This window comes from Poromitra crassiceps (assembly GCF_964638095.1).
Source record: "Poromitra crassiceps genome assembly, chromosome: 14".
Classification (NCBI taxonomy): domain Eukaryota; kingdom Metazoa; phylum Chordata; class Actinopteri; order Beryciformes; family Melamphaidae; genus Poromitra; species Poromitra crassiceps.
Genome location: NC_139633.1, coordinates 13,737,990 through 13,763,940, shown reverse-complemented (window position 1 = coordinate 13,763,940; position 25,951 = coordinate 13,737,990). Strand labels below are relative to the sequence as shown.

The 25,951-nt window shown below is 43.7% G+C and overlaps 1 protein-coding gene across 1 annotated transcript in view; it reads left to right on the top strand.

The window, feature by feature from the left end:
- Positions 1-25,566, top strand: part of itsn2b (intersectin 2b) — a gene marked incomplete at its 5' end in the record, with an annotated part of 42,221 nt that extends 16,655 nt beyond the window's left edge. The window contains 22 exons of the mRNA XM_083650619.1: positions 27-151; positions 484-765; positions 2,462-2,655; positions 4,196-4,248; positions 4,341-4,507; positions 5,522-5,552; positions 5,740-5,861; positions 6,033-6,129; positions 6,805-6,999; positions 13,040-13,161; positions 13,480-13,586; positions 13,784-13,967; positions 14,374-14,472; positions 14,640-14,723; positions 14,853-14,936; positions 15,788-15,850; positions 17,634-17,786; positions 18,551-18,669; positions 18,851-18,933; positions 19,141-19,224; positions 19,709-19,882; positions 22,595-25,566. Of these exons, the coding sequence (XP_083506745.1) occupies positions 27-151; positions 484-765; positions 2,462-2,655; positions 4,196-4,248; positions 4,341-4,507; positions 5,522-5,552; positions 5,740-5,861; positions 6,033-6,129; positions 6,805-6,999; positions 13,040-13,161; positions 13,480-13,586; positions 13,784-13,967; positions 14,374-14,472; positions 14,640-14,723; positions 14,853-14,936; positions 15,788-15,850; positions 17,634-17,786; positions 18,551-18,669; positions 18,851-18,933; positions 19,141-19,224; positions 19,709-19,882; positions 22,595-22,743 (2,771 nt within the window). The 3' untranslated portion in view covers positions 22,744-25,566. The remainder of the gene's footprint in view (positions 1-26; positions 152-483; positions 766-2,461; positions 2,656-4,195; positions 4,249-4,340; positions 4,508-5,521; positions 5,553-5,739; positions 5,862-6,032; positions 6,130-6,804; positions 7,000-13,039; positions 13,162-13,479; positions 13,587-13,783; positions 13,968-14,373; positions 14,473-14,639; positions 14,724-14,852; positions 14,937-15,787; positions 15,851-17,633; positions 17,787-18,550; positions 18,670-18,850; positions 18,934-19,140; positions 19,225-19,708; positions 19,883-22,594) is intronic.
- Positions 25,567-25,951: the final 385 nt, after the last annotated feature.

Below are 25,951 nucleotides of genomic sequence, written 5' to 3'. Positions count from 1 at the left end.
CCGACATTCCTGATTGGCTGTCGTAGGCGGTCTGGGGCCCAGGGCCACACACCACAGGAAGTCGGCAGCACTCAGTTCCTTCAGGGCGCTCTACCCGTTCACCGCTCGAAACCAGGAGGAACTCAGCTTCGGCGTTGATGATCTCATCGAGGTAAGAATTGAAAAAGCTAGGATTGGCTTTTATTCTGGGCTAATTAATTTTTATATATAATAATAATTAATTATATTATATATTAATAATTAATCTCTCTATACCTCCTCTCTCTCTCTTAACCCCTCTGTCTCTCTCTATACCCCCTTCTCTCTTAACCCCTCTGTCTCTCTCTATACCTCCTTCTCCCTCTCTTAACCCCTGTGTCTCTCTATACCTCCTTCTCCCTCTCTTAACCCCTCTGTCTCTCTCTATACCTCCTTCTCCCTCTCTCTTAACCCCTCTGCCTCCTCTTTGTCCTGGCTCTCAAACCTTCCTTCTCCTCCTGGCAGGTTGATGAGACCATGGAGAGGGAGCAGGGCTGGTTATATGGGAGCAGACAGGGGAAGATGGGCTGGTTCCCAGAGAGCTACGTGGAGAGAATGGCCACGTCGGGCCCGGCTAACAACACTGCTGCTACTGCTGCTATCGCTCCCAAACTGGCCCTCAAACCACAGCTTTCTAACCCCACCTCATCCCATAATAACCTTGATGGCGCCAAAGCAGCGGGGACGAAGTCTGCCTTCACGCCAACCCACTCTCCAAACCCCGCCCCCTCTGAGACACAGGGACAGGTAAGACATGTCTGGAAAGAAACGGGAGATGTGGTGTCCTCACTAGGGCTGGGTTAAAAAAATCGATTCTCCGTTTTTAAATCGATTTTTATTTTAATCCTTTGATATCGATTCATATGTCGAAAGATCGATTTTTCTTATTACATTTTTTTTTTTAAATAAACATAGGCTATAATATTATATTCTGTGTGTGGTAGTTGAAACATAGTTTCAAGTTGACGTTTATTTATGTTTGTAGTTGAAACAAAAACATAAATACTGTAGGCTACATAAATGGAAATGTTTGATCATTAATATCTACTTTTAGAAATGATATAGGCTGAAATCAATTCACTGTGCATAATTGTGAAAGTGTCTTTATTGACAGATGAAAAGGCTGTTATTTACCCTTTGTCATCACCTGGTGAGTAAATATGTGTAACTAAAACCATTAAAGTTGACAACCGGTCGAAAAAAAGGTTGGGAACCCCTGTGTTACATAACTGGACAATCATGTAATTCAGGTTACAGCTCAAAAAACATGTTTTAGTATCACTAACCAAATTAATCGAATCGGAATCGAATCTGGATTAATCGATTCGGAATCAAATCGATTCTTGAAATTTGAACTAATACCCAGCCCTAATCAGTATGTACTGCAGAGGTAGCAGCTTTGATGACGGATATATAAAAAATTAAGTTCCATTGGTTTTCTAGGTGAGAAGGAATTATAAATAAATTCAGACTTACCGATATGGCCTGCATGGCCTACAGAGAAAGACCGTAGGTATCCTGTAGTTCGTGAATGGAATTTGTATCAATAACATCATTCTTCATCGCGCTTAAACCAGAGCATTTCAAGCCAATATTAGACGCTGACCAACTTAGAATAATAATGCCAGGAGTCCATGAAAGTTTGTCTTATTGAAAATGTATTAGCCATACATATCCCTGTAAACAGCATGACAGGGAGACTGCTTCATCTCAGGTATACTGTATATGAATACAGTGAAGATGTCACATTTGCACGTAGCTCTTATAGTGAGGAGAGCAGAGCGAGAGGGGAGGGGTGACATGGAGCACAAGGCACACAACATGTTTTGTCTAAGAGTGGTGGAGAGAGAGGTCAGAGAGCATCAGCCACGTGTGGCATGACCCTGTTACTGCAGGCAGAGGGCGATGTCTGATTTAACCTACTGTATGTGTGTGCCTACAACAATTACCACAATATGACCCGGCTGTGCATGCACTGTGCAGTAGAGCTGCAACGATTAATCGATTAGTCAATCGACAACTATTTTGATAATCGATTAAGCGTTTTGAGTACAATTTGAAGAGAAAAGGTCTAAATTCTCTGATTCCAGCTTCTTAAATGTGAATATTTTCTGGTTTCTTTACTCCTGTATGACAGTAAACTGATATTATCTTTGAGTTGTGGACAAAACAAGACATTTGAGGGCGTCATCTTGGGCTTTGGGAAACTCTAATCGACATTTGCTACCATTTTCGGACATTTTATAGACAAAACAACTAATCGACTAATCGAGAAAATAATCGTCAGATGAATCGATGATGAAAATAATCGTAAGTTGCAGCCCTACTGTACAGTCTTTCCGCTAATACTTTCTAGTTGTCAGTGTAACTTGTGCTGCCTGGACAGAGAAGGCAGCCCAGCACTTTAATGTCAGTAACATACTGTCTCTGTCTGTGTGTGCAGGTGGTTGGCAACCTGCTGGCCCAGGCGCTGTGCTCCTGGACGGCCAAGACAGACAGCCATCTGAACTTCAGTAAGGACGATGTGATCCGTGTGCTGGAGCAGCAGGACAGCTGGTGGCTGGGCGAGCTGAACGGTGCACAGGGCTGGTTCCCCAAGACATATGTCACCCTGCTGGGGGAAGACGAGAGTGCAGAGTAAGCTTTTCGTTACACTGATTGACCCAAGGGGGGGGGGGCACTGCTGTTACAGGTCAACAAAACGTGACATCATTGTTATTACTTCATCGTTGCTACTCTGTCAGTATGCTAGCACCCCCCCCAGTATGTATGGGCTTAGACATTTGAATATGTTGATGAGGTCAGCTTGCTTTAACATTGAGTAAATATACGCATACTGTACATGGAACGAGTATAGAGAGCCAAAGTGAACGTCACTTCCTGCTTCAGCACTGTACCAGAGATTTTCATCCGCCATTTATTTTCCCATAGACATTTCGTAAAATGCTTATAAAAATTGTTTTACTTGTTCAAACCAAACGGTACAGATATATTTAGAAACAGGAGAGATCTGTAATCGCATAACATTTCACTCAGACCAAAACGTAACGGGTTTAAAGAAAATATTTTTTCGATGTTGTTTTCTTTAGTTTTGGTCCGAGTGAAATGTTCTATGGTCTCTCCCGATTCTAAATATAGCTGAACCGTTTGGTTTGACCAAGTAAAACTATTTTTATAAGCATTTTACGAAATGTCTATGGGAAAATAAATGGCGGATGTAAATCTCTGGTACAGTGCTGAAGCAGGAAGTGACGTTCACTTTGCCTCTATATGGCCACACGCATTAACACATGCGTGGGGGAACAGATGCGAGCTTGAGCCATTAATGTTTGCCACACACTAGTATGTCAAAATCTAGTTGTGGTTTTCAATATTGGCACACACATAAGCACATATACTAATAAGCACATATCACCTTATGTTCCAACACGGGTCAGCCAGTTACTTCCTATAGGTTGAGGCCACGTCTCGTCATAGACGCTGGTTTAGCTGGCTCAGCCTGGCTGGGGGCGTGGTCAGGGTGGGGTAAAAACCCCCATTCTATCCATTCAGCAAAGTTAGAATTTAGCTGATAGCCCAGCCCAGGCAGACACGTTCGGGGATTTAACCACCGCAGTAAACGCACATCTGAGCAGACGTCTTGTGTTCTGCTCTAGAACCCCCAAACATGTAGTTTAGAGCCGCAGCAGCATCTTTTGGTGAGTCAGCCCATGAGATATATGGGCGGTTTTACCCCACTCGAGCGCCAGCCGTTTTAACATTCTGTGGGCGTTCCCAGACATGCGGACTGTCTCTATTGTGTTTACACTTCCTGTGACAGTACAGTACTAGTGAGCAGGTAAAACAGACGGTGTTTTGAACAGGAAGTCATAACACAACTGGGTCAAGGGGGCGGGGCTACATAAGGTGAATACTGTAGCACATACTTGTCCCCTTCCCTTGCCAACATATTTTGTGGTTGACAAGGTGCTTGTTATCACAGGGTTATCAGTGAAAACATCCCAGTCACATGGCATGTGTCACTTTACTGTGTGTGTGTGTGTGTGTGTTGTGTGTGTGTGCAGGTGTAGTAACTATGCTAAGTATTTAGGCCACAGAAGTGAGTTCAAATAGAAGTCACGGTATATCATAGAAAGGTTGAAATGAATAAATGTGTTAATTGTACGTGTGTTTCCAGCCCGACAAACTCCCCTCCTGATTCAGACTCCATCGACGGCCAGCAGATGGAAGGTACAGTAAGACGTTCTCCCCGCTCTAACCCGCTTGTCACCGGTGTGTATTTGTGTTGCTGAGTTCATGTGTGTTTTGGTCATTTGTCACAGAATACGTGGCGCTGTACACCTACGAGTCTCCAGAGCCGGGCGATCTGACCTTCAGCCAAGGAGATGTGATCCTGGTGAGCCAGAGAGAGGGAGAGTGGTGGACCGGATCTATAGGCAACTGCACAGGAGTGTTCCCCAGCAACTACGTCAAACCCAAAGAGAGCGACGTAAGAATCTGCAACACACACACACTAGCTGGGTTTCCATCCAAATGTATCGCAACTCTTAATCGCATTTTCAGAAAGTCGGCAAAATAAAATGCGAAACAATGCGCGTTTCCATCCACTGCTATTTTGCGAATTATAGAGCTGTCAATCACCTCGTGTTTGAGGCTGTCTGAGCTGCTGATCAGCTGCTAGACCCGATATACAGCTCTGTTAAACACATCTAACGTTATTCATTTAAAGTTTCTTGATGATCTACAAGTAGACAAAGGTACCATAACGCCATTTCTGGATTACCAGGTGCGTATCGGCAAACTAACATTAAAATCCCAACCCGATCTCCAAAAAAATTGTAAAATAGCAACGTTTGTGGACCAACTATGTTACAATTTCGGCTCCGAAATTGTAAAATGGTAATCCACGAAGCAGATAGTAAGTGAATACAATTTCATTCAAGTCTAGAAGTGAGTCGCCTTAAAGTTAATATCCCAGTCTTCTTCTGTTTACCACGGCGGGTATTGTGCTGCGCGTACAGTACCATGATTTACCGTGTGTAGCCCTATTGTGTGGAGGTTACACACGGCATGTCATGTTCTGCAGTGATCAAGGCAAACTGTGTTGTTTTTGAATGGAGAGACAACGGAATATCGCTTAAACTGTTTCCACCGCACGCTTCGCATTTTCCTTTTATCGATACACCCGACTTTGCCGCCTCCCTCAAGCGTGAAAACTGAAAACCTTTTTGCGAATTAGGCAGCGTTTCCACTCAGTTTATTTATGTGCAAATTGAAATTCCGCATCAAAAAATGTGGATGGAAACCCGAATACTGACTGTGTGTGTGTGTGTGTGTGTGTGTGTGTGTGTGTGTGTGTGTGTGTGTGTGTGTGTGTGTGTGTGTGTGTGTGTGTGTGTGTGTGTGTGTGTGTGTGTGTGTGTGTGATATTCTTCAAGGTTTATAACAGAGCTATATTAAGTGCCATTAAAATAACTAATAGCCATACTTTGTGTTGTTTTAGACATCCAGCATATCTGGCAGGAAGAAGCCAGGTGAGCGCGTTCTGTCTCACACACACTCACTCACTCTCTCTCTCTCTCTCTCTCTCACACACACACACACACACACACACACACACACACACACACACACACACACACACACACACACAACAATTTATGTTTGTGTATTTTGCAAGTGCAGCAGTTCAGGGTTGTATTTGTGTATGTGTCTGCATAGAGATCGCCCAGGTGACGAGTGTCTACACCTCTACTGGGCCGGAGCAGCTGAGCCTGGGCCCTGGCCAGCTCATCCTCATCCTCAGCAGGAGCGCCACTGGCTGGTGGCTCGGAGAGCTGCAGGTCAGTGTTTCTTCAACTCGCAAGTCCTCAGAAGTATAGGTGAAAACAGAGTGTGTCCCTGATTCAGGTTTTATTATTATCACAAGGATTTGTGAGAAGACATTATTTCAAATGGTGTGTGTGTGTGTGTGTGTGTGTGTGTGTGTGTGTGTGTGTGTATTCTGTCCTTAGGCCCGTGGTAAAAAGCGTCAGAAGGGCTGGTTCCCTGCCACTCATGTGAAAGTACTGGGATCCAACAGTGGCAAGTCTACACCTGCACCCCAACCAGGTAACACACACAAACACACACACACACACACCCCTGTTTGTGTAATATTCAGCGTACTTTGAGTTTGTGTGAAGTTTGCCCCCCTGTAAGACAGTCATCCTGCATGCCTCCGGTTCACCAAATAAAGACTTTGTTTTATAGCACGTCATCGTCTGGACTTAAACCTGTACATATTTTACAAAACAAGACACTTTGCACATTTATTTTTTATAATTGCACAGATTTAAACAAGCACAGATCTTTTACAAGCCCACGCTGCGTGTTGCCACCGAGGGGGGTACTGTATGTGTGTGTGTATGTATGTGTGTTAGTTGGGCAAGTCATCTCTCAGTCAAGACTCAGTCAATGCCGCCCTCTAGAGGCCATGTGATAAAGAGTCCCCCAATAAGTACTCTTGCAAATCACCTGAATTTGCCTGCTATAGCCCACACTGCCAGCATACTGGGATAGCGTGGCAAAAACAGAAACATGCTGGTAGAGACAGGAAAATCTAGCTGGGCTTATTCTGGGACCAATATTAATAATGATCTGTACTAAGCATAAGTATGTGTATAACTACATGTTCTGTGTGTACACACACACACACACACACACACACACACACACACACACACACACACACACACACACACACACACACACAGCATCCATCCATCAGTGTGTCTCTGCTCTCAGTCTGTCAGGTGATCGCCATGTACGACTACTCGGCCGCCAACGAGGACGAGATGAGCTTCTCGAAAGGTCAGCTGATCAACGTCCTCGACAAGAACAATCCTGATTGGTGGAAAGGAGAGATGAACGGGGTCACCGGCCTTTTCCCCACCAATTACGTTAAGATGACCACGACGGAGTCTGACCCCAGCCAGCAGTGTGAGTAGAACCCTTAAGCATGTTTAAAGCAAGCACCGTTCATTCCTTCACTCTTAACACAGCCCATGTAAAGTATACATGTTTACCCTAGTCACTTAAAAACCGGGTTTCCCTAGTCATAAAATGATAGGCTCTTCCTAGTCACATCACCTAACGCCGGGAATTGCCTATTCACATAACAGCAATCGGAGCCACAGTTTGCACTGTGACATAAAATTAAGTTTTCTATGGAAGTGTAGCAAGAACAAAATAAGAATAACCAAAGGTGAGATTTTAAATCATTTCTGTCTATGTTTGTGAGGAGTGAGAACAGAATGCTAACCAACTACAGGAAGTGACACCACAACATGTGGCGTAGAGAGAGAGAGATGTTGACATCTCATAGTCAGTAGTTACTCATGTTTGAGCACAACCAAATCCAAAGCTAAGGTTACAGAGACTTTAAACGGATTGGTTTGTTTAAAAATGCAACAAATGCCGCATTTCGACCACTGGTACCGGCTCGACTCGACTCGCCTTTTTCCCCTGGGCAAGTACCGAGCTGAGTACCGAGACGTACTCAGACGCTGGTTCCAAGCGGGTCAAACGGAGGAGTAGAGTAGAGGCGATGCGTTGCGTTGCTATGCGGTCGATATGCACCAAAAGTCAACTTTTCCACTTTGGTGCAGGCCAATGAAAGCGAACCGGAGGTGTGATCGCACCCTTAGATTATACCTGATAGTTTAGTTTTGTTTGAAATGATTCATGACCAGAGATGGAAAAATGTACAGCTAATATCGGAGATCGACTGTTCATGAATAGAAATAGCTGCTCTGCTTACATATTGCATGGGGCCTCAATCTGTGATTTCAGACTCTTCTTTACCCTTTGTTCAACTACCTGTTCATCTATCCATCATCCATCCATCCATCCATCCTGATGTCCTTCTTCTCACTGACCATTTCACCTTTTCCCTGTTTCTTTCCCTCTGTCCCCCCTTCTTCCTCCTCTCTCTCCCTCCTTCCCTCATTTCTGATCTCTCTCTCTCTCCCCCTTGCCCCCTCCATGTTTCTCTCTCTCTCTCTGTCTTTCTCCCTGTAGGGCGGTAGAAAGTCCTCCTCCTTCCTCTCCTCCTCCTCTTCCTCTCCTCCTCCCGGCTTCAGAGAGACCCACTATTACTGCTCTGAAAGGGGCGGAGTGTCTGGACGCCCCCACCTTCCCTACTAACTCTTCCCACTGACCTAACGTTACACTGTGTGTGTGTGTGTGTGTGTGTGTGTGTGTGTGTGTGTGTGTGTGTGTGTGGTGTGTGTGTGTGTGTGTGTGTGTGTGTGTGTGTGTGTGTGTGTGTGTGTTGTGTGTGTGTTGTGAGAAAAGGACAGAGAGAGTGAGTGTGTTTTAAATAATAAATCACCCCTAACCTGCACCTGAAACAACTCTCATCATGAATTCAGTGACTCATTCATACCGCAGTGCCTCTTGGGATTTTCTTGATTTAATTGTGAATTGATTTCATTGTGAATTGATGACTCTGAATCACAGTTGAGACCATGATGGGACAAAAAAATAACTCTTCGGAAGCAGAGCGATGGTGGGTCTCTCTGTGGCGAGCCCCTCTCCTCTCTTCTCTTCTCCTCTCCCCTCCTCTCCCTTCACCTCCTCTCTTCTCCCTTCACCTCCTCTCCCCTCCCCTCCTCTCTTCTCCTCTCCTCTCCTCTCCTCTCCTCCCCTCTCCTCTCCTCTCCTCTCTTCTCCCCTCCCCTCCCCTCTCCTTTACTTTACTTTACTTTACTTTATTGATATTTAGCAGACGCCTTTATCCAAAGCGACATACACCAGAATTATAACACAGTACATCAATAAGAAAATTACATAACAGTTTTAGCGAACAAATGTATAAACAACAATTTAAATTAAAACAAATTTACAAACAATAGAGCATAGGAGCTAGAGAGGGTTTACAGGGGGGCAACATGAAGACTGAAAAGATGGGTTTTTAACTGTTTTTTGAAAATGGGTAGTGATTCGGCCGTTCTTATTGAAGGGGGGAGCTCGTTCCACCATTTAGGTGCAAGATAGGGAAAAAGTCGTGATCGGGAGCTGTTAAAACCACGTGGGGGGGGGAGGGGCAAGGCGTCCTGAGCTAGTGGAGGGTCGGAGTGCGCGATGAGGGCTCTGGAACTTGACCATAGGTTGTAGGTATGAAGGGGCTGTGAGGTGAACTGATGAGTAGGCCAGAACAAGTGTTTTGAATTTGATCCGTGCAGCGATGGGAAGCCAGTGAAGTTCATGGAAAAGGGGGGTGATGTGGGAGAATTTTGGGAGGTTGAACACTAGACGGGCTGCAGCATTTTGAATAAGCTGGAGTGGTTGGGTCTCCATTTTACTTTCTTCTCATTCTCTTTTCTCTGCATATTTTTCTCCTCTCCTTTCTCTCCCCTCCTCTCCATCGAGGTCCTTATCTTTTTTCAGTTGTCCTCATTCTCCCCGTCTCCATATTAGGAGTTCAGCTCACACAGAGCCCACTGTCTGTCTCCGTCTCTCCTCAGAGATGTTTCTCTATTCACACACAGCGGGACACTTTTACAGACATGTATTAACCCGACTGTCATTCCTGACTATGGATGAAAATTCTGCTATCCCACAAAGAATGGCCAATACATAGCCTGCCATCTTTGAGGTACAGTACAGTCCTGCACATTAGAGATGTACTCAAGACGAGGCATAAAATATGTTTGACAATAGTTTACAAAATTAACCTGAGTTGTACTGTACTTTTTTCCTGTTCATATGCAAGAACAGTTTCAGAAATGAGCACACCAATTGCAAAATGATAAAATGCTTCATAATTCAGAGTCAAAACCAAACCGAGCTGTAAATCCATACCTGGAAAAATGACCACTAACAATTTGTCCCAATTTTGTTGCTTTCACTTGATGCTGCTGTTCTCCATTGTCACCATTTTGTTTGATTTCAGTACTTAAAGCAGCTACGAGCAAGATTTTCGATTGTTATTAAACAGTCTAAATTTAATATCGATGCCTCACATCTTACCTCTAATAGTAGACGAGACCAACGCCAAGTAGTCTCGCTTGAACCCCGAGTGAATCGGCCAGTGTTGTCTTGATGATTAGTCTGTCTGCGGCAGGGGCAGATCAGGAAGAGATATGAAACGGTTTGCGGCAGCCACTTCGGCCATAACCACAAAATAACAAAATAACTTCCAAACAAACTGTTAGAATATAACGAGAGATGCATGCGTTCTCCGTGTTTATGGTCTGTTGCTAGGCAGAGCGAAACGGTTGAAGGCAGGCAGCTGCCGTAAACCGTTTCGTTTCACTTCCGGGTTTATCCGGCAGACAGACACAGACTCTATAATCATCAAGAGAGCAATCTCCGATTCACACGGCTTTGGTCTCAGCTACTATTATAGGTAAGATGTGATGCATCAATATTATAATTATACTGTTTAATAACAATCGAAAATCTTGCTCGTAGTTGCTTTAAAGCCACTCTGTTTAACTCTTCAGGATATGAAAGCACTATGTTTAACTGTTCAGGACAGGAAATGAAAGCACTCTGTTTAACTCTTCAGGAAGCACCCTCGGCCCTCTGTATTTAAAATCCATCCTTGGGTTAGTTGTGATCACTAATTAGTGGTTTTCACGTGAGATGATCAGAGACTGTTCACTATGGCTAACTGTTCACTATGACTAACTGTTCCAAACCATCAGAGACTGTTCACTATGACTAACTGTTCCAAACCATCAGAGACTGTTCACTATGGCTAACTGTTCCAAACCATCAGAGACTGTTCACTATGGCTAACTGTTCCAAAGCCATTGACACACTTAAGCGTTACCTTTCGGGGTGAGATTACAAACTACACTACTGCACCTTATATTATAGTGTATGCTGGTTTTTTTGTAATGCGTGCGTGCTTGCGCAAGGTTTGGCCTCGCAGGAGTTACTGTGACTAATCTGCCTAGTCTGATAGATACTAACACTCACATCTAGGAGCTAAGTGAAAAATGTTATATTATATCTAGGATTTCTTCGATGTATTATAATGAAATTCATTTTAATTATGGATTCTAAAGTGAGCAGAAACAAACTACAGCTACTTTTTTTAAGTTACCATGGGTCACAAAATATTACGCGCTTTGATCTTTTTTTCTGCTCTGATTTTGTTTAATTTGGGAGTTATCACAAATTTCCATTCTATGACACATGGAAAACAGAAAGGTGGTGAATGCCGCACACAGAGAATTCATAGCACCAGTGACAGATAGCACAACATATTTGACGAGTATGTATTTATACAAAATCCTATAATTATATGACCTAAAGCCCATATATACTGCATATGACAGTGTAGCTATTTTTGAAGATGTGCCTAATATATTTTCTGAATTTAAATGAAACATTAAACATTGGTGGTTTGAGATGAAAACCATGTGTTTTATTATTGCTGTTAAAAATTAAATGTCAGTGTCCACCTCCAACTGGATGTTTTGTGCGTGCGTGTGTGTGTGTGTGTGTGTGTGTGTGTGTGTGCACGCACGCACATTCAGTGTGTACTGTGTATATGTCAACACAATACATAAGATTAAGATCAACAGATGATATTTGTGCCCTACCTACAGTATACTACCAAGTGTGTGTGTGTGCTTGAAACTAAAATAATTTAGATTCCCCCATAGATCCAGTTTCCCCAATTAATTCAGATAATGCTACTTGGCCACATCAAATAACAGCTGGATAATCAAACTTAAGACCTAAACTATTGCTTCAAGAAAAAAGGTTTTGTTACATTCTAGAGCTGCCACGATTAATCGATTAGTCGATTGACAGAAAATTAATTGACAACTATTTTGATAATCGATTAATCGGTTTGAGTACAATTTTAAGAGCAAAGATCTAAATTCTCTGATTCCAGCTTCTTAAATGTGAATATTTTCTGGTTTCTTTACTCCTGTATGACTAAACTGATATTATCTTTGAGATGTGGACAAAACAAGACATTTGAGGGCGTCATCTTGGGCTTTGGGAAAAACTGATCGTCATTTGCTACCATTTTCTGACATTTTATAGACCAAACAACTAATCGATTAATCGAGAAAATAATCGAGAGATTAGTCGATTATGAAAATAATCGTTAGTGGCAGCCCTATTACATTAATTGATTTGGATTCATTGTCGGCCTTGATTGTTTCAGTGGCACAACTCTTGGAAAGGCAGAAATACTCTACTTTATACACGCTGGGCTCAGTCGGCTGTACACATGCAGAGAGGCTGAGAGAGAAAGAATCCCTCCTTCTCGTTTTCCGACAAACAGATTTGGTTGCTAAGTCTTAGAGCGGATTTAGTCTCTGTCCAGATAAGGAGTAGAAGGAGAAGACAACACGGCACAAGGAGAAAGAGACAAATGAGACAGGAGAGTTCAGGTAGACTACGAAGGAACGAGACGGGAGGACAGCCAAGAAAAACACCAAGAGAGACAGGAGACAAAGAAAGGGTGGAAAGGGAAGACAGACAGAAGGAAAGGGAAGACAGACAGAATCCTAGACGATGACTTTACAGAAGCATGACACACTTCACTTTCTAAACCTGTGGGACGAGAGAGACGAGGAGGGAGAGGACAGCGAAGGCTCAGAGGGGGGGCAACAGACTGCTAGTATGGGATGCCCACAGTGTCCAAATGGTCTGTCTGCACCAGGTAAGGTGTGTGTGTCTGTATGTGTGTGTGTGTGTGTGTGCGTGCATGCGTGCGTGTGTGCATGCTCGCACTAGCAAAATATTCTCAGTCTTCTCTCCCTTCTGCCCCCCACCGTCCACTTGCTTCTGTTTATCGCACATGTACATTAATCCAGCAGGGGGCAGTGCAGTGAGGTGTTCAGGTGTTGCTGTGGTTTGAAGCAGTGGGTTGGGTTTTTGAAACGACACCATTGTTTGGGCTTGAGTTTGTTATTTTTGTGCAGGAAGAGTAACGAGTAACGAATACAATCCCCCCTCCCCCTCTTTCTCTCTCTCTCTTTCTTCTTCTTCTTCTCTCCTCCAGGGTGTGCAGACCTGACCAGCCTGGACTCACTGAGCCCCCAGGAGAGGAAACGACAGGGTTACATCCATGAGCTGATCCAGACTGAGGAGAGATACATGGAAGATCTGCAGATCGTCCTGGAGGTAGCACACACACTGTACATGCTGCAAACTAACACAATCACAGGAAGTACTTTCTGTGAACACACGCTAAATACTTGGAAGTGCACCAACATGCTTTGGAAATGTTTATTTTCTTGAGAAAAACCTTAATTCAATTTGTTTGATTTAACTTTTTTCTGGTCTTAATCACATCCCGTGTGTGTGTGTGTGTGTGTGTGTGTGTGTGTGTGTGTGTGTGTGTGTGTGTGTGTGTGTGTGTGTGTGTGTGTGTGTGTTTGTGTGTAATTTTCTATCTGCCTATCTGTATGCATTTGTGTGTGTGTGTGTGTCTCTGTCTAGGTTTTCTATAAGCCCATGTCAGAGTCCGGTCGACTGACTGAAGCTGAGATGTCCATGGTCTTTGTCAACTGGAAAGAACTCATCACCTGCAACACCAAACTACTCAAGTAAATAAATACCTGACAGATCTGATGTGATCTAGAATGACTTTTTCAGGCATGTGTGGACCGAGAGAAGGAGTGGCTATCACTTTGTATGGATTATTATATTATGAAGTGTCCCACAGCCTGAGATGATGTTAATAATAATCGTAATCATAATAATAATAGTAAAATAATAACAATAACAATGCCTGTGTGTGCAGGGCGATGCGTGTGCGCAAGAAGACCGGTGGGGAGAACATGCCGGTGCAGGTGATCGGAGACATCCTGGCCTCGGAGCTGGCCCACATGCAGCCCTACATCCGATTCTGCTCGTGCCAGATCAACGGATCTGCCCTGCTCCAGAATCGCATCGACAACCAGCCCGAGTTCAAGGACTTCCTCAAGGTAGGACAACCAGCCCGAGTTCAAGGACTTCCTCAAGGTAGGACAAAATACATATAGTCCTTTATTAGCATCATAGTCCTTTATTAGCATCGTGATCTGACCTTCAGATCGTGATGGCAATAAAGGACTATTATGTATTTTCCCCCCCGAATCCAACGCCACCATCCCTGACTCTCTACGAGTTACGCTTGCGGAGATATGTCCACCCTGGCTGCAGGCCTACAGGAGAGAGATAGAGGACAGCAGGGGGTTGGGAGTTCCAAGTCACTGACGGTGACCAAACACTCACTATTTCAGTGATTGCTGTCAGAATATAGAGCCATTTAACACTTATTTGAACACAAAAACATCGCTGAATGCAGCTTTAAATATGTGTTTGTTGATGTCATATGTTTATTCCCATCAGAAAATTGCCACGGACTACAGGTGTAAAGGCATGCCCCTGTCCAGCTTCCTGCTGAAGCCCATGCAGAGGATCACTCGCTACCCGCTGCACATCAAGAACGTAGGCACACGTGTTTATGAGCGCATAAAGCGCATTAGCTGCCTCAACATCATCTGACATTAGAAAACTCAATGCGTCACCTTTTTGTCTCTGCTGTGTGTGTGCGTGTGTGTGTGTGTGTGCGTGTGTCTGTGCGTGTGCGTGTGTGTACGCATCTGTGTGTCTAGATCCTGGAGTGTACTGCAGAGGGCCACGTTGACCGCGGTCCTCTGAAAGAGGGTCTGGAGAGAGCTGAGGAACTGTGTCAGCAGGTTCGCCAAGTTGTTGGTTCATTTATTCACGCGCTCACACTTCCATTTAATTGTCGGGTTCTTTTTTATATGATTTATATTATCCATAAAATTGGTGCTTAAGGTTCTTATATTTCAATTGTTGACCAGGTGAACGAGGGAGTGAGAGAGAAGGAGAACTCTGACAGACTGGAGTGGATCCAGAGCCATGTGCAGTGTGAGGGAATCACAGAGGTACTGTATGACGCAGTCTGTAGTAAGAAGAGAGCATTCATTTCTCGTTGTAGTTAGATCAGGACATATGAACATTGAGAGAAAAGGTTTTAAAATGTTTTAAAGTGATAATACGGAAGATTTCAGTTTTGTTCTCTTGGGTGACACCTATTGGCGATGAGTGGTGATTGCAGGTGAGATCCAAACAGTGTTATTATGTGACATTACTCAGTTTGTTCGGCCATAGTAACCACCCATAATGCCAGCAGAGACCGGAAAAAAGTAGCTTGTTATCCTACTTCACAAAAGAGTTGTCAGGAACCTACAGTAACCTATCAGAGTGAGTCTATTGTGTTAGCTCCGCCCACCCTGTGAACCTACAGTAACCTACAGAGTGAGTCTATTGTATTAGCTCCGCCCACCCTGTGAACCTACAGTAACCTATCAGAGTGAGTCTATTGTGTTAGCGCCGCCCACCCTGTGAACCTACAGTAACCTATCAGAGTGAGTCTATTGTGTTAGCTCCGCCCACCCTGTGAACCTACAGTAACCTATCAGAGTGAGTCTATTGTGTTAGCTCCGCCCACCCTGTGTCACCACAGACACCAGGTTCATAAATGCTGCAATACTGAAAATGCAAAGGCTTCCATCAATGGGCCATAGGCTCAATCACCATTGTGTTAAGTCACTATCAGATAGATAGTGACTTAACAGACATTTATTTAGATGCAAATATTCCGTATTATCACTTTAACTTTGAGGAAAATGCATATGCTGATTGGAAGTGAACTCACTCTGACCGTGACACACACACACACACACACACACACACACACTCACACACTCACAGTAACGTCTCACTCCTTCAACAGAACATGGTCTTTAACTCTCTTACTAACTGTCTGGGCCCCAGGAAGCTGCTCCACAGTGGCAAGGTGAGTAACGTTTCTCAAACTATGGCTGTGGAAACGGAGTCAAGGACTGCTTTCCAGTGGGTCCTCCTCAGATTACTAAAGTAGTAATATTTTCATTTCATTCAAATCCAGGTTTTTAATTTAAATTAGATTTTATTTTTAATTTACCTTAAAGGGGCCTTAACTCATTCACCGCCAAAGACGTCTTTGACGTGTTATCAGAAATAGCCATCCACGCCAAAGACGTGTTTGACGTGTTTTTGTTTTTATTACTGCAGCGCGTAGTTCAAACACTTCCTCAGCCTGTGACATAGTATCAGGTCCCTAGCATCTAAGACAACACGTGAACAAACACATACCGCAGCTGTTGTTTTGAAATTGAGCAGGAGGAAAAGCAGAAAACGGATAAGGAGCTTGCCTTGTGCAGACAGGAGAAACGCCATTGAAACGCCCCTCGGCGCGCTGCAGGAGCTGGTCGCTTTCCTGTGTGCCAGCCGGGAGAAAACGGGAGAAAGTAATCCAGAGATGCGTTTGATCATCGGAGGAATGAGGAAATGATCGATCAGAGGGCGGTGAGGACGTGTTGAATAGCCGAGGGGAAAACGGGAACGATCAAATAGCAGGGAGGATAGGACAGGGAGACATGGACGAGGACGGGTGGACCAGAACAAAACAAAATAAACACACGGCAGAAGCGGCAGTCACAGCAGCCCGCTGTCCGTTCTCAAGAGCTATTCAGTTGGTTCATGAAATCGCTGGGCTGCGTGCCCTCCAGTGTTGCTCCTGGCCAATCCCGGCACCACAGGGCGTGGTTATTGCTTATCCTATGTGGGGTTAGAAATCACGCAACGAAGGGGGATCGTGTGTGTGTGTGTGTGTGTGTGTGTGTGTCTGTCTGTCGGTGTGTCTGTCTGTCTGTCTGTCTGTCTGTCTGTCTGCACACTCACTCACACTGCTGTATTGTTGAATGTAAAAAAAAAGCACTTCATGTGTATATATATATATATATATATATTTTTTTTTTTCATTTGTGTCATAACGAATAGTATTTACATGTCTGATGTCAATACAGTTCAAAATAAAAGAATTGAGAGCGAGTTCTGCCTGAGAATGTGTATTTTACAGAAATTGCCTTTTCTCCTGTTTGTCATCTCAGAGAGACCTTTTGGGTGAAAACAGGGTGTATATAAATGGATATAAGTAGAGTACAGAACATGCTAAAAGCTCACTTTTTTTTCCTGGTGAACCCAGAGACGTACATCTTCATTTTGAGGTATTGCAAATCACTCTGGTGCTAATAGATAATTTACTGTGGGTCTTGAAAGATGACCAACAATTATGAAAATCTTTGGCCTGTGCTAAATATTGGCAGTCCTAAACTGGCCATGAATGAGTTAATCAATTCGCCTCATGACTTTTATCAACCGCTATCGGCAATTAAGGAAGTGCAACGACATGAGCAGTTCTCTGGCACAGCTCACAGCGGCCTGTAACTGACACAAATAATAAAGACGTTTTTCACAACAGAGTTAAGTAAGCTAGTAATTAAACGTGGTCAGAAAGTGGTTTCTGAAAGGCAGACATTTGAGTAGCTGGCAGCCTGGCAAAGTAATCATTGAATCACTGGTATCAACAATCCCATAAAACCTTGCAGATATATCATGGTTAATTTTCTACTATAGGGCAGTTAAAAAGGTACTTATTACACCCATAATTATCCCGGTATCATATTTTAAGTAATATTTCTAATGCAGTTGGCAGAATTGATAACTGCTATGATATTTTCTCCTCTGTGTCTTTCCAGATGTACAAGGTCAAGAGCAACAAGGAACTATGGGCGTTCCTCTTTAACGACTTCCTGCTTTTGACGCACGCGTCTTCTAAAGGGTTCAGCTCCTCTGGGCCTGATAAACTGTTCAGCAACAAGAACAACATCCAGCTCAAGATGTACAAGCCGGTGAGAGAGAGAGAGAGACACACACACACACACACACACACACACACACCATACAGCTCAAGATGTACAAGCCGGTGAGAGAGAGAGAGAGACACACACACACACACACACACACACACACACACACACACACACACACACACACAATACAGCTCAAGATGTACAAGCCGGTGAGAGAGAGAGACGCACGCACGCACGCACGCACGCACACACACACACACACACACACACAATACAGCTCATGTCTGTCAAACGGTTTACTAACAAGAACACAAAGCATGGCATCAGTCAGTGTTGTTAAAGCAGCACAATTCAGTTTCTGCATGTTGGCGCCCCCAAGTGGCAGCTAGAATTTGAATTCTGAGCACTTCAATACACAGAAATCATGTAACGGGATGTTGATCTATTGTGCACAACGCTCATGTCGGCCGGTCTGTGATGACTTTGCAAAAGCAACATTTTTGACAAAGAGTATAAATATCTTCCTTTGAGGTTACCTGATACTTTGTGTCTTTATTTTAATAAAAGAAAAATGCTCATAAATGCATTTTCCACTTATTAATTGGTCACTTTCTGTCCGTGGAAAAGAGTTCATATGGGTGTCCATACCCGGTTTAAGCTGCTAAAATGGGTGTATTTTTGCATAATATATAAATCTATCATTTTGCATAATCCAACTTTAAATCTCTTGCTGAATTTCACATTCCTATGTTTTGTGTTGATTGTTTGAATGCAGTCTTTGTGTTCCCCCTCCTCTCCTCTAGCCTGTGTTTCTCAATGAGGTTCTGGTGAAGCTGCCAGATCCTTCCAGTGACGAGCCGGTCTTCCATATCTCACACATCGATAGAGTCTATATCCTCAAGACTGAGAACATCAACGAGCGGTAAACACCACACACACACACACACACACACGCACACACACACACACACACACACACACACACACGCGCACACACACACACACACACACACACACACACACACACACACACACACACACACACAAGCAAACAAGCAAACACACACTCACACTTGTGTGTGTGTGTGTGTGTGTGTTTGCAGGACTGCGTGGGTTCAGAAGATCAAAGCTGCATCTGAAGACTTCATCGAGACAGAAAAGAAGAAACGGGAGAAGGCCTATCAAGGTTTGTATCAATGCTCACACAGCAACACACACACACACACACACACACACACACACACACACACACACACACACACACACTAATTGACTTCTTAATTATGATGTAATTATATCACTGCTTTAATCCTTTTCTGTGTGTGTGTGTGTGTGTGTGTGTGTGTGTGTGTGTGTGTGTGTGTGTGTGTGTGTGTGTGTGTGTGTGTTGCAGCTCGCTCTAGTAAGGCTAGTGGAATCGGCAGGCTACTGGTCACCATCTTGGAGGCTACTGAGCTCAAGGCGTGCAAACAGAATGGTGAGCGTGGCTATTTAAACCCGTGCTGAATGACAGCACAGTATGTGACTTGGCCCGCTGAACCTGTGGGACGTCCCGAGCCACAGTACCATGTACTCTCATTGTTGCTGTGGTCCAAATGTGCTGATTGCTATATGCGTTGCTGCATTACAACCCGGTCAATCAAAAGGCAGGTTTATCATTGCTTTTAGCAGCAGTTCTGTCTTTCTGTGGTACAACTATACTTTTTCCCATATAGAGAGGATGCTTTAACTCTGCTTATTAGTTCATATTCATCAGTTCAGTCTATTAATTTATTATTGACTCTTTTTCAAGTCTTAACTTAACACATTTTTAAGTCTTAACTTGGCTCATTTTTAAGTCTTAACTTAACTCAACTCATAACCTCTGTAATCTCTCTGTCCTGTTTCTTCTCTTCCCTCCTGCTCTCCTCCCCTCATTTCTCTTGCCACTGGAACCATCTCCCTCCCTTCCTCTCCTCTAGGTAAAAGTAACCCGTACTGTGAAGTGACCATGGGAGCTCAGATTTACACGTCCAGAACGCTCAACGACACCCTGAACCCCAAATGGAACTTCAACTGTCAGTTCCACATCAAGGACCTCTACCAGGACGTCCTGTGCATCACCATCTTCGAAAGGGACCAGTTTTCACCCGATGGTCAGTTGCTGCACATTCATCGTCTTGTCTCTCTTGTGGCACCTCTGTTTTCGTGCTCTGCTCTCTTCTTCTCTCCTCCCCCTTTTGACCATTTTGCCTCACATCTACAGTGCCACCATCTCCATCAAGCTCATGTCCCCTCATTAACTCCCATTGGATTCTCGCCTTTTCATCAGTAGGTCATATGAGAGAAGTCACAGTTAGGGAGGATCAGTATATGTTTATTGTCTATATACTTTCTGAGATGCATTTCTTCCCAACTAATTATGATTAAAAAAAATTTTTTAGTCCAAATTACTTTCAGGAATGGTATTTGTTACCAGGTACTAGCTGTGTTTGGAATGGTTCACTCATTCACTCACTCACTATTCCCCATGTAATGTTGATCATATAGTGAACTATATGGGGAACGATCAAACGAGTTTCGCACACTACCTCGCTCTTCTCCTTTGGTAAACATGACTGCATTGTTTTAAATGCAGACAAGACTAAGCTGATGGTTTTCAGTAAGACAAAGAGGGAACCACAGTCACTGCCACAGATAGTTACTACACAGGGCAAGGACATTGAAAGAGTGTCAACCTACAAGTACTTAGGCTTTTTAATAGATGACTCTCTCACTTTTAAAGTCGAGCTGAACCCAAGAATGACTTTTCTTTTCTTTTAGTTCAAATACCTGGGTATGCAGTGCACCTATTTAATAATGTATGCAAAACAAATCACAACAATCTAATTTCTTTAGTTTTTCACACTTTTTCACATCAAAAGTTCGTTTTTCAAGATTTCATTGATAACAGTAATGTACAGTTTGCTGACGTCACCTTGTACTATCAAATTTCTACCCCATTTCAACCAATCATATCACGACATGCAGCTGTCAATCAAATTTTCATTTCTGGATAATTTTCTCTTCCAAATGAAGTCAAAAATGGCGCCTAGTGCCTCTCATCTGGCAGAACTCCTATCCCATAAACTAACCACTAACTTGACCAATTGTTAGAAACATGAACAAAAAACAAAAACTATAATCTCTAAGAATGCAAAGAAATGTAACTGGCTCGTTAAAATGCGCATTCCAGGGATATCGTATCGTTACAGCAGCGATAATGGCGCGCGCATCTGAGAGCTTGGTTGTCAGGGGTTGCACCTCGGAGATTCCAGGCTGACGTGCTGCACTCTCCGCTCGGCAACATGAAGGCAGCTGGCTGCCTGTGGCTCGCTGAGCTCCGCTCCTCTCGTCAAAAGGCTCTTCCCGAGGGGAGCACCACAACACGACTGAATCCCACTCGATTTGGAGGCGGAACACGCCAATCCAGTCCCCAGAATTGTCAAATAAAATCATCGACATGATACTATGACCCGCCTCTCAACCTGTCATCTTAGACAAACTATGTTTTCAGTCTGCAACGGACTAATTATGCACGTGACGAACAGGTTCAGTTCGACTTTAAGGTTCACATAGACACTCTTGTGAAAAAGCTCAGGGTGAAGCTAGGTTTTTATTTTCGCAATAAGGCTTGTTTTTCTTTTGAGGCAAGAAAGCGGCTTGTCTTGGCTACCTTCCTGCCGATAATTGACTACGGAGATATTCTATACATGCATGCTGCTGTGGCAGCACTACGTAAGCTGGACACAGTTTACCATGGGGGGCTTAGGTTTATCACTAATTTTAGACCTTTAACACACCATTGCTCTCTGTATATGAAGGTAGAATGGCCCTCCTTAACCTTGCTCTCTGTATATGAAGGTAGAATGGCCCTCCTTAACCTTGCTCTCTGTATATGAAGGTAGAATGGCCCTCCTTAACCTTGCGCAGGTTGAGTCACTGGTTCCTCTTCATTTACAAGGCCATTCTGGGACAGCTCCCACCTTATACAGTATATAGCCTAGGTAAACCCAGCCCCCACGTGACCTGCTCTCACAGTTCCTTGTGACTGTAAGCAGGGTGAGCCTGAGAGCAGGTCACTGGGGGCTGGGTTTACCCAGGCTACCTTATATATGCTCGCTAATCACCCTGCAGGAAAACAGCACTTATCAGTTACGTTCTCAAAATAGCGTCCTGCTGACCGTACCAAGGGCTCGGACTGAGTTTGGCAAAAAGGCCTTCCATTTGTCTGCCCCTCTGGCCTGGAATGAGCTTCAACAGAAACACTGAATCTACAGGAGCTTGTCTCATTAGACAGTTTTAAAGTGATGTTAAAAAGTCATGGAGGCAAACGAAATGCAGGTCTGTAAGTGTCATGATTTGTGAGTGGTAACAATAGTTAGTACGTAGTTTGAATCATGCCTATCAATGTGAAATATGTTGAACTTTTTTCTTTTCTTTTTAATCTTTGGTTGTTAGTTGCTTATATGCAAATGTTGTGGTGATATGTTATGTAACTGTACGTCTGTAACCCTGTGCTGCCTCTTGGCCAGGTCTCTCTTGCAAAAGAGGTTTTTAATCTCATTGAGACTAACCTGGTTAAATAAAGGTCAAATAAAAAAATGTGGACTGTACAGTGAATCAAATTAACAGTTGAGAATTCGGACACTAGTAAAAAAAAAACGGCGAAGACACTATATAGTCCACTATTTCCGTAATAGGGAACGATTTCGAACATAGCTACTGACTTTACCCCCTTGCTTTCCTTCTCCCTCTCTTCCTCCACCCACTTCCCCTCCTCTCTCTCTCTCTCTCTCTCTCTCTCTCTCTCTCCTCCCTTACCTCAGACTTCCTGGGTCGCACAGAGGTTCCCGTGGCAACCATCAAGAAAGAGTTGGAGAACAAGGGGGCGGCGACGCGTCGTCTTCTGCTCCACGAGGTTCCTACAGGGGAGGTGTGGGTCCGCCTGGACCTGCAGCTCTTCAACAACAAATAGCCATACGGGGACAATCCCAGATAAGAAGCGCCTCTTCCAACATGCAAACAAGAATGGCCTCCTCCCTACAACACCACCAAATAAGGACAGCTTCCTCCTCCTTCTCCCCTCCCAAGAAGACGCTCTTATCGGGACTGCTCCCTCAAACGAGGCGCAGTCCTCAGCTGTACGCTTTACTCTTATCAAGCCTTAATATCAAGCAGCACGGATGACACAGCTTCTGATGTCACCTGAACAATTTGAGTTGGAGCTGTTGTTTTTTTCAGGGCGATGACCTCAGGTGGGAGGGGTTAAGCGTGACCGGTGAGGCTGCTGCCCCCTAGTGTCGATCTAGCACCAGCGTAACCTTTAAACAGGCTTAGACAGGTTTAGACAGGCGGGACTAGAGCCCTGGCTCCTTAAGTAGTGGGGGGAACACAGTGCATCATGGGCCTGATGATGGTGTGCTCCTGCATGAAACAAGTCTGGGTCCTGGACTGTAGAGTTTGATAAACCAGAGTAGGGTCAAACTGGCCGGATGATCGCAGGTAGTGGATGTAACTACACATAAAGCAATATAGTTCTAGAGGCTCTCTGTTCTCCTCTAGATCCATACAGCTCTGCTGTACATCTGAAACAGTTACAACATAGAGTCCATTTTGAAGCATGCAGTGATCTCAGTGCTGTAACTCTTTCATAGGGCAAGTCTGCTCAACCAAGTCCATTTGATGATTCGATGTTGAAGATGTGCTGATATTAAGTGTCTTCTTAACTATCAATACGTATGTTGCAAGACTGTTTTTTCCCCCCAGAGGAAGTCATGGTTGATGGCTTTTGTTCTGACAGTTTTGGGAGAAGGTGGTTTGTAGAGGAACCATTGGTTGAAAGAGTTTGGACAGTTTCCAGCAGCAGCGTGCTAGCTCTGCTGTCCGTGGCATGTTAATGGCCATGCTGTGCTGCTGATCTGATCTTTAGATCGTCGTACCATGCTGACGTTTTGGGACATCATCAAATATTGCAGTCAACATTTCTCAGCTCAAGATGAGGGAGGGACGGTATCATGGCACCTATAAGGACGACCTGGACCAACTCTCTCTATCGGTAGTTCTGGTGTGCAGCCACGTGAGTCGGTTTACCACTGTTTGATAGAAGATCTCAGGATAAGTCTGGGTTGAAGTCTATGTCACTGTAATAATATTGGAACGCTTATTTTGTTTGTCTTCTGGCATCTTCTTGTGTGTGTGTGTGTGTGTGTGTGTGTGTGTGTGTGTGTGTGTGGGGAGTGTATGGATACTTGAGATGCACGCACATAGAAAACAAACAGGATACCTTCAGCTGAGGGCTCTTGAGATGCTGCAGTTTTTTGGAGTTAACAGTTATAAAGCCTGTCTTTTCAAATATGCTAGTGTCTGAATTGATTTGAATTAATTGGGATGATGCTAAGGAATGCAATGATGATGCTAATTTTTTGCTTTTTCTTTAGTGTGCAAAACCAGGCCCGGGCCAAGTAATCACACAACGTATCCGTCAGATATTTCTTTAAATATGAAAAGATATGTCAATGAACCTTTCTGCCTTACTGTTCTGTACAGGGCTATGATACAGTCTGAATTGTTTGCTTCTGCCTTACTGTTCTGTGTACAGGGCTATGATACAGTCTGAATCGGCTGCTTCTGCCTTACTGTTCTGCGTATAGGGCTATGAGACGGTCAACATTCTGAGGCAATGCAGACAGGCAGCTTTGTCAACAATATATAGAAATTTTTATTTTGTCTGAGGATAAGATAAGATAACAATGGCAAAACAATATTTATTCATGATTGTTTATTCTCTCCACCATCTCATTCACATCTGTTTCGCATCCTTTGCCAATCCCCGACCCTACTGACAGCAATATTATCCATCTCTGTTGCGTCTAAAAGTCGCCCATTAGTAATCAACTTACCATGTAAAATGGACAAGGATATAGTATGTAAAAGCTCTTTATTTATGTTGTAGGTTGGCATGTTGGTGTCTTCTTCTGCCTTGTTTTTACCGTGCTCTGCCTTTTGCATCGGGTCTCCTGTCTAACCGTGAGCACCACCCAGTGGTCTGAATATTTTTGACCAAGTGGTGTGGGGGGGAAAGTGTTGTATTTATTACTTAATTTATGTGTGTGTGACCATCCAAAGGTTTCAAACAGCTCTGCTGTGTCATCTTGGATAATAATGGGTTGGTGTTGACTGGGTTTGAGTTTGTTTTGAGTGTGTCATGTCAAATTTAATTTGTTCTTCCAGCACATGTTGGTACTGTTTCAAAAGGCAATCGCAAAGTATTTTGGATGATTCTCTGATTTTGATTGAGTTTTACTGTAAGTAGACAAGGCCTCTACTGTAGTAATTGTTATGCCTGCTGTCTGCCCTTTTATTCTTTACATCTGTCTTATTGTTTTCATCTGTCTTTTCCAATCAGCAAAATTCATGTTTTTATTAGTTTGAGGGTTGGACCAGTCTTGTATAAACCTTTATGTTTCTGTTTTGTTTTTTGTTTTGTTATTTCGATTTGAATTTGTGGACTCTGTGGGACTGTAGCCTGGTATGTGAGTTCACGTGACGGGCTGGTCAGGGTAAAGAGACTGTGTATTGCCTTACTCATACCTGTGGGGGGGTTTTAGGTTTGTGATTTGTTTCGTTTTACCTTCACTCTCCTCAATCATCTGCATTGACTACTGTGCTGAGTTTCGGGCCAACCTAACCCAAAGTGGCTGTTCATAGCAAATCAGAATGGAGACTACCTAACCTGCTGTGTGTACTCACTCTACATGGCACTCTCAAATCAGGGTTTCTTAAGTCAAATTAAAGATATTAAAACTGACCAACCGTTGAGTGGTTACTGACATATTAGCATGCAGCGTTCAAGTGATACACTTTCAGCAACCTCCTACAGCAGTGCGTGGAGACAGTCAGTCTGTGCGGAAACGCCCACAAAATGTTACTACGGCTGGCGTGTGAGTGAGGTAAAAAAAACTGTTTTATTACTTCTCTCATCACATGAGACTTCACTGATATTATCAAGTATGGCGTTTCCAGTGGCGTGAAGATGCACAGGTATGATCATTTGGAGATGATGAAAGTCTAGAGAAATGGTGCATTTGAGGCCTGCAATTCAGTGGTATTTGCTTCCAGGTGTGGGAAGGGCAAGTTACTTTTAGGAAGTGAAACATTGAACGTGCAATAAAAATGAACACATT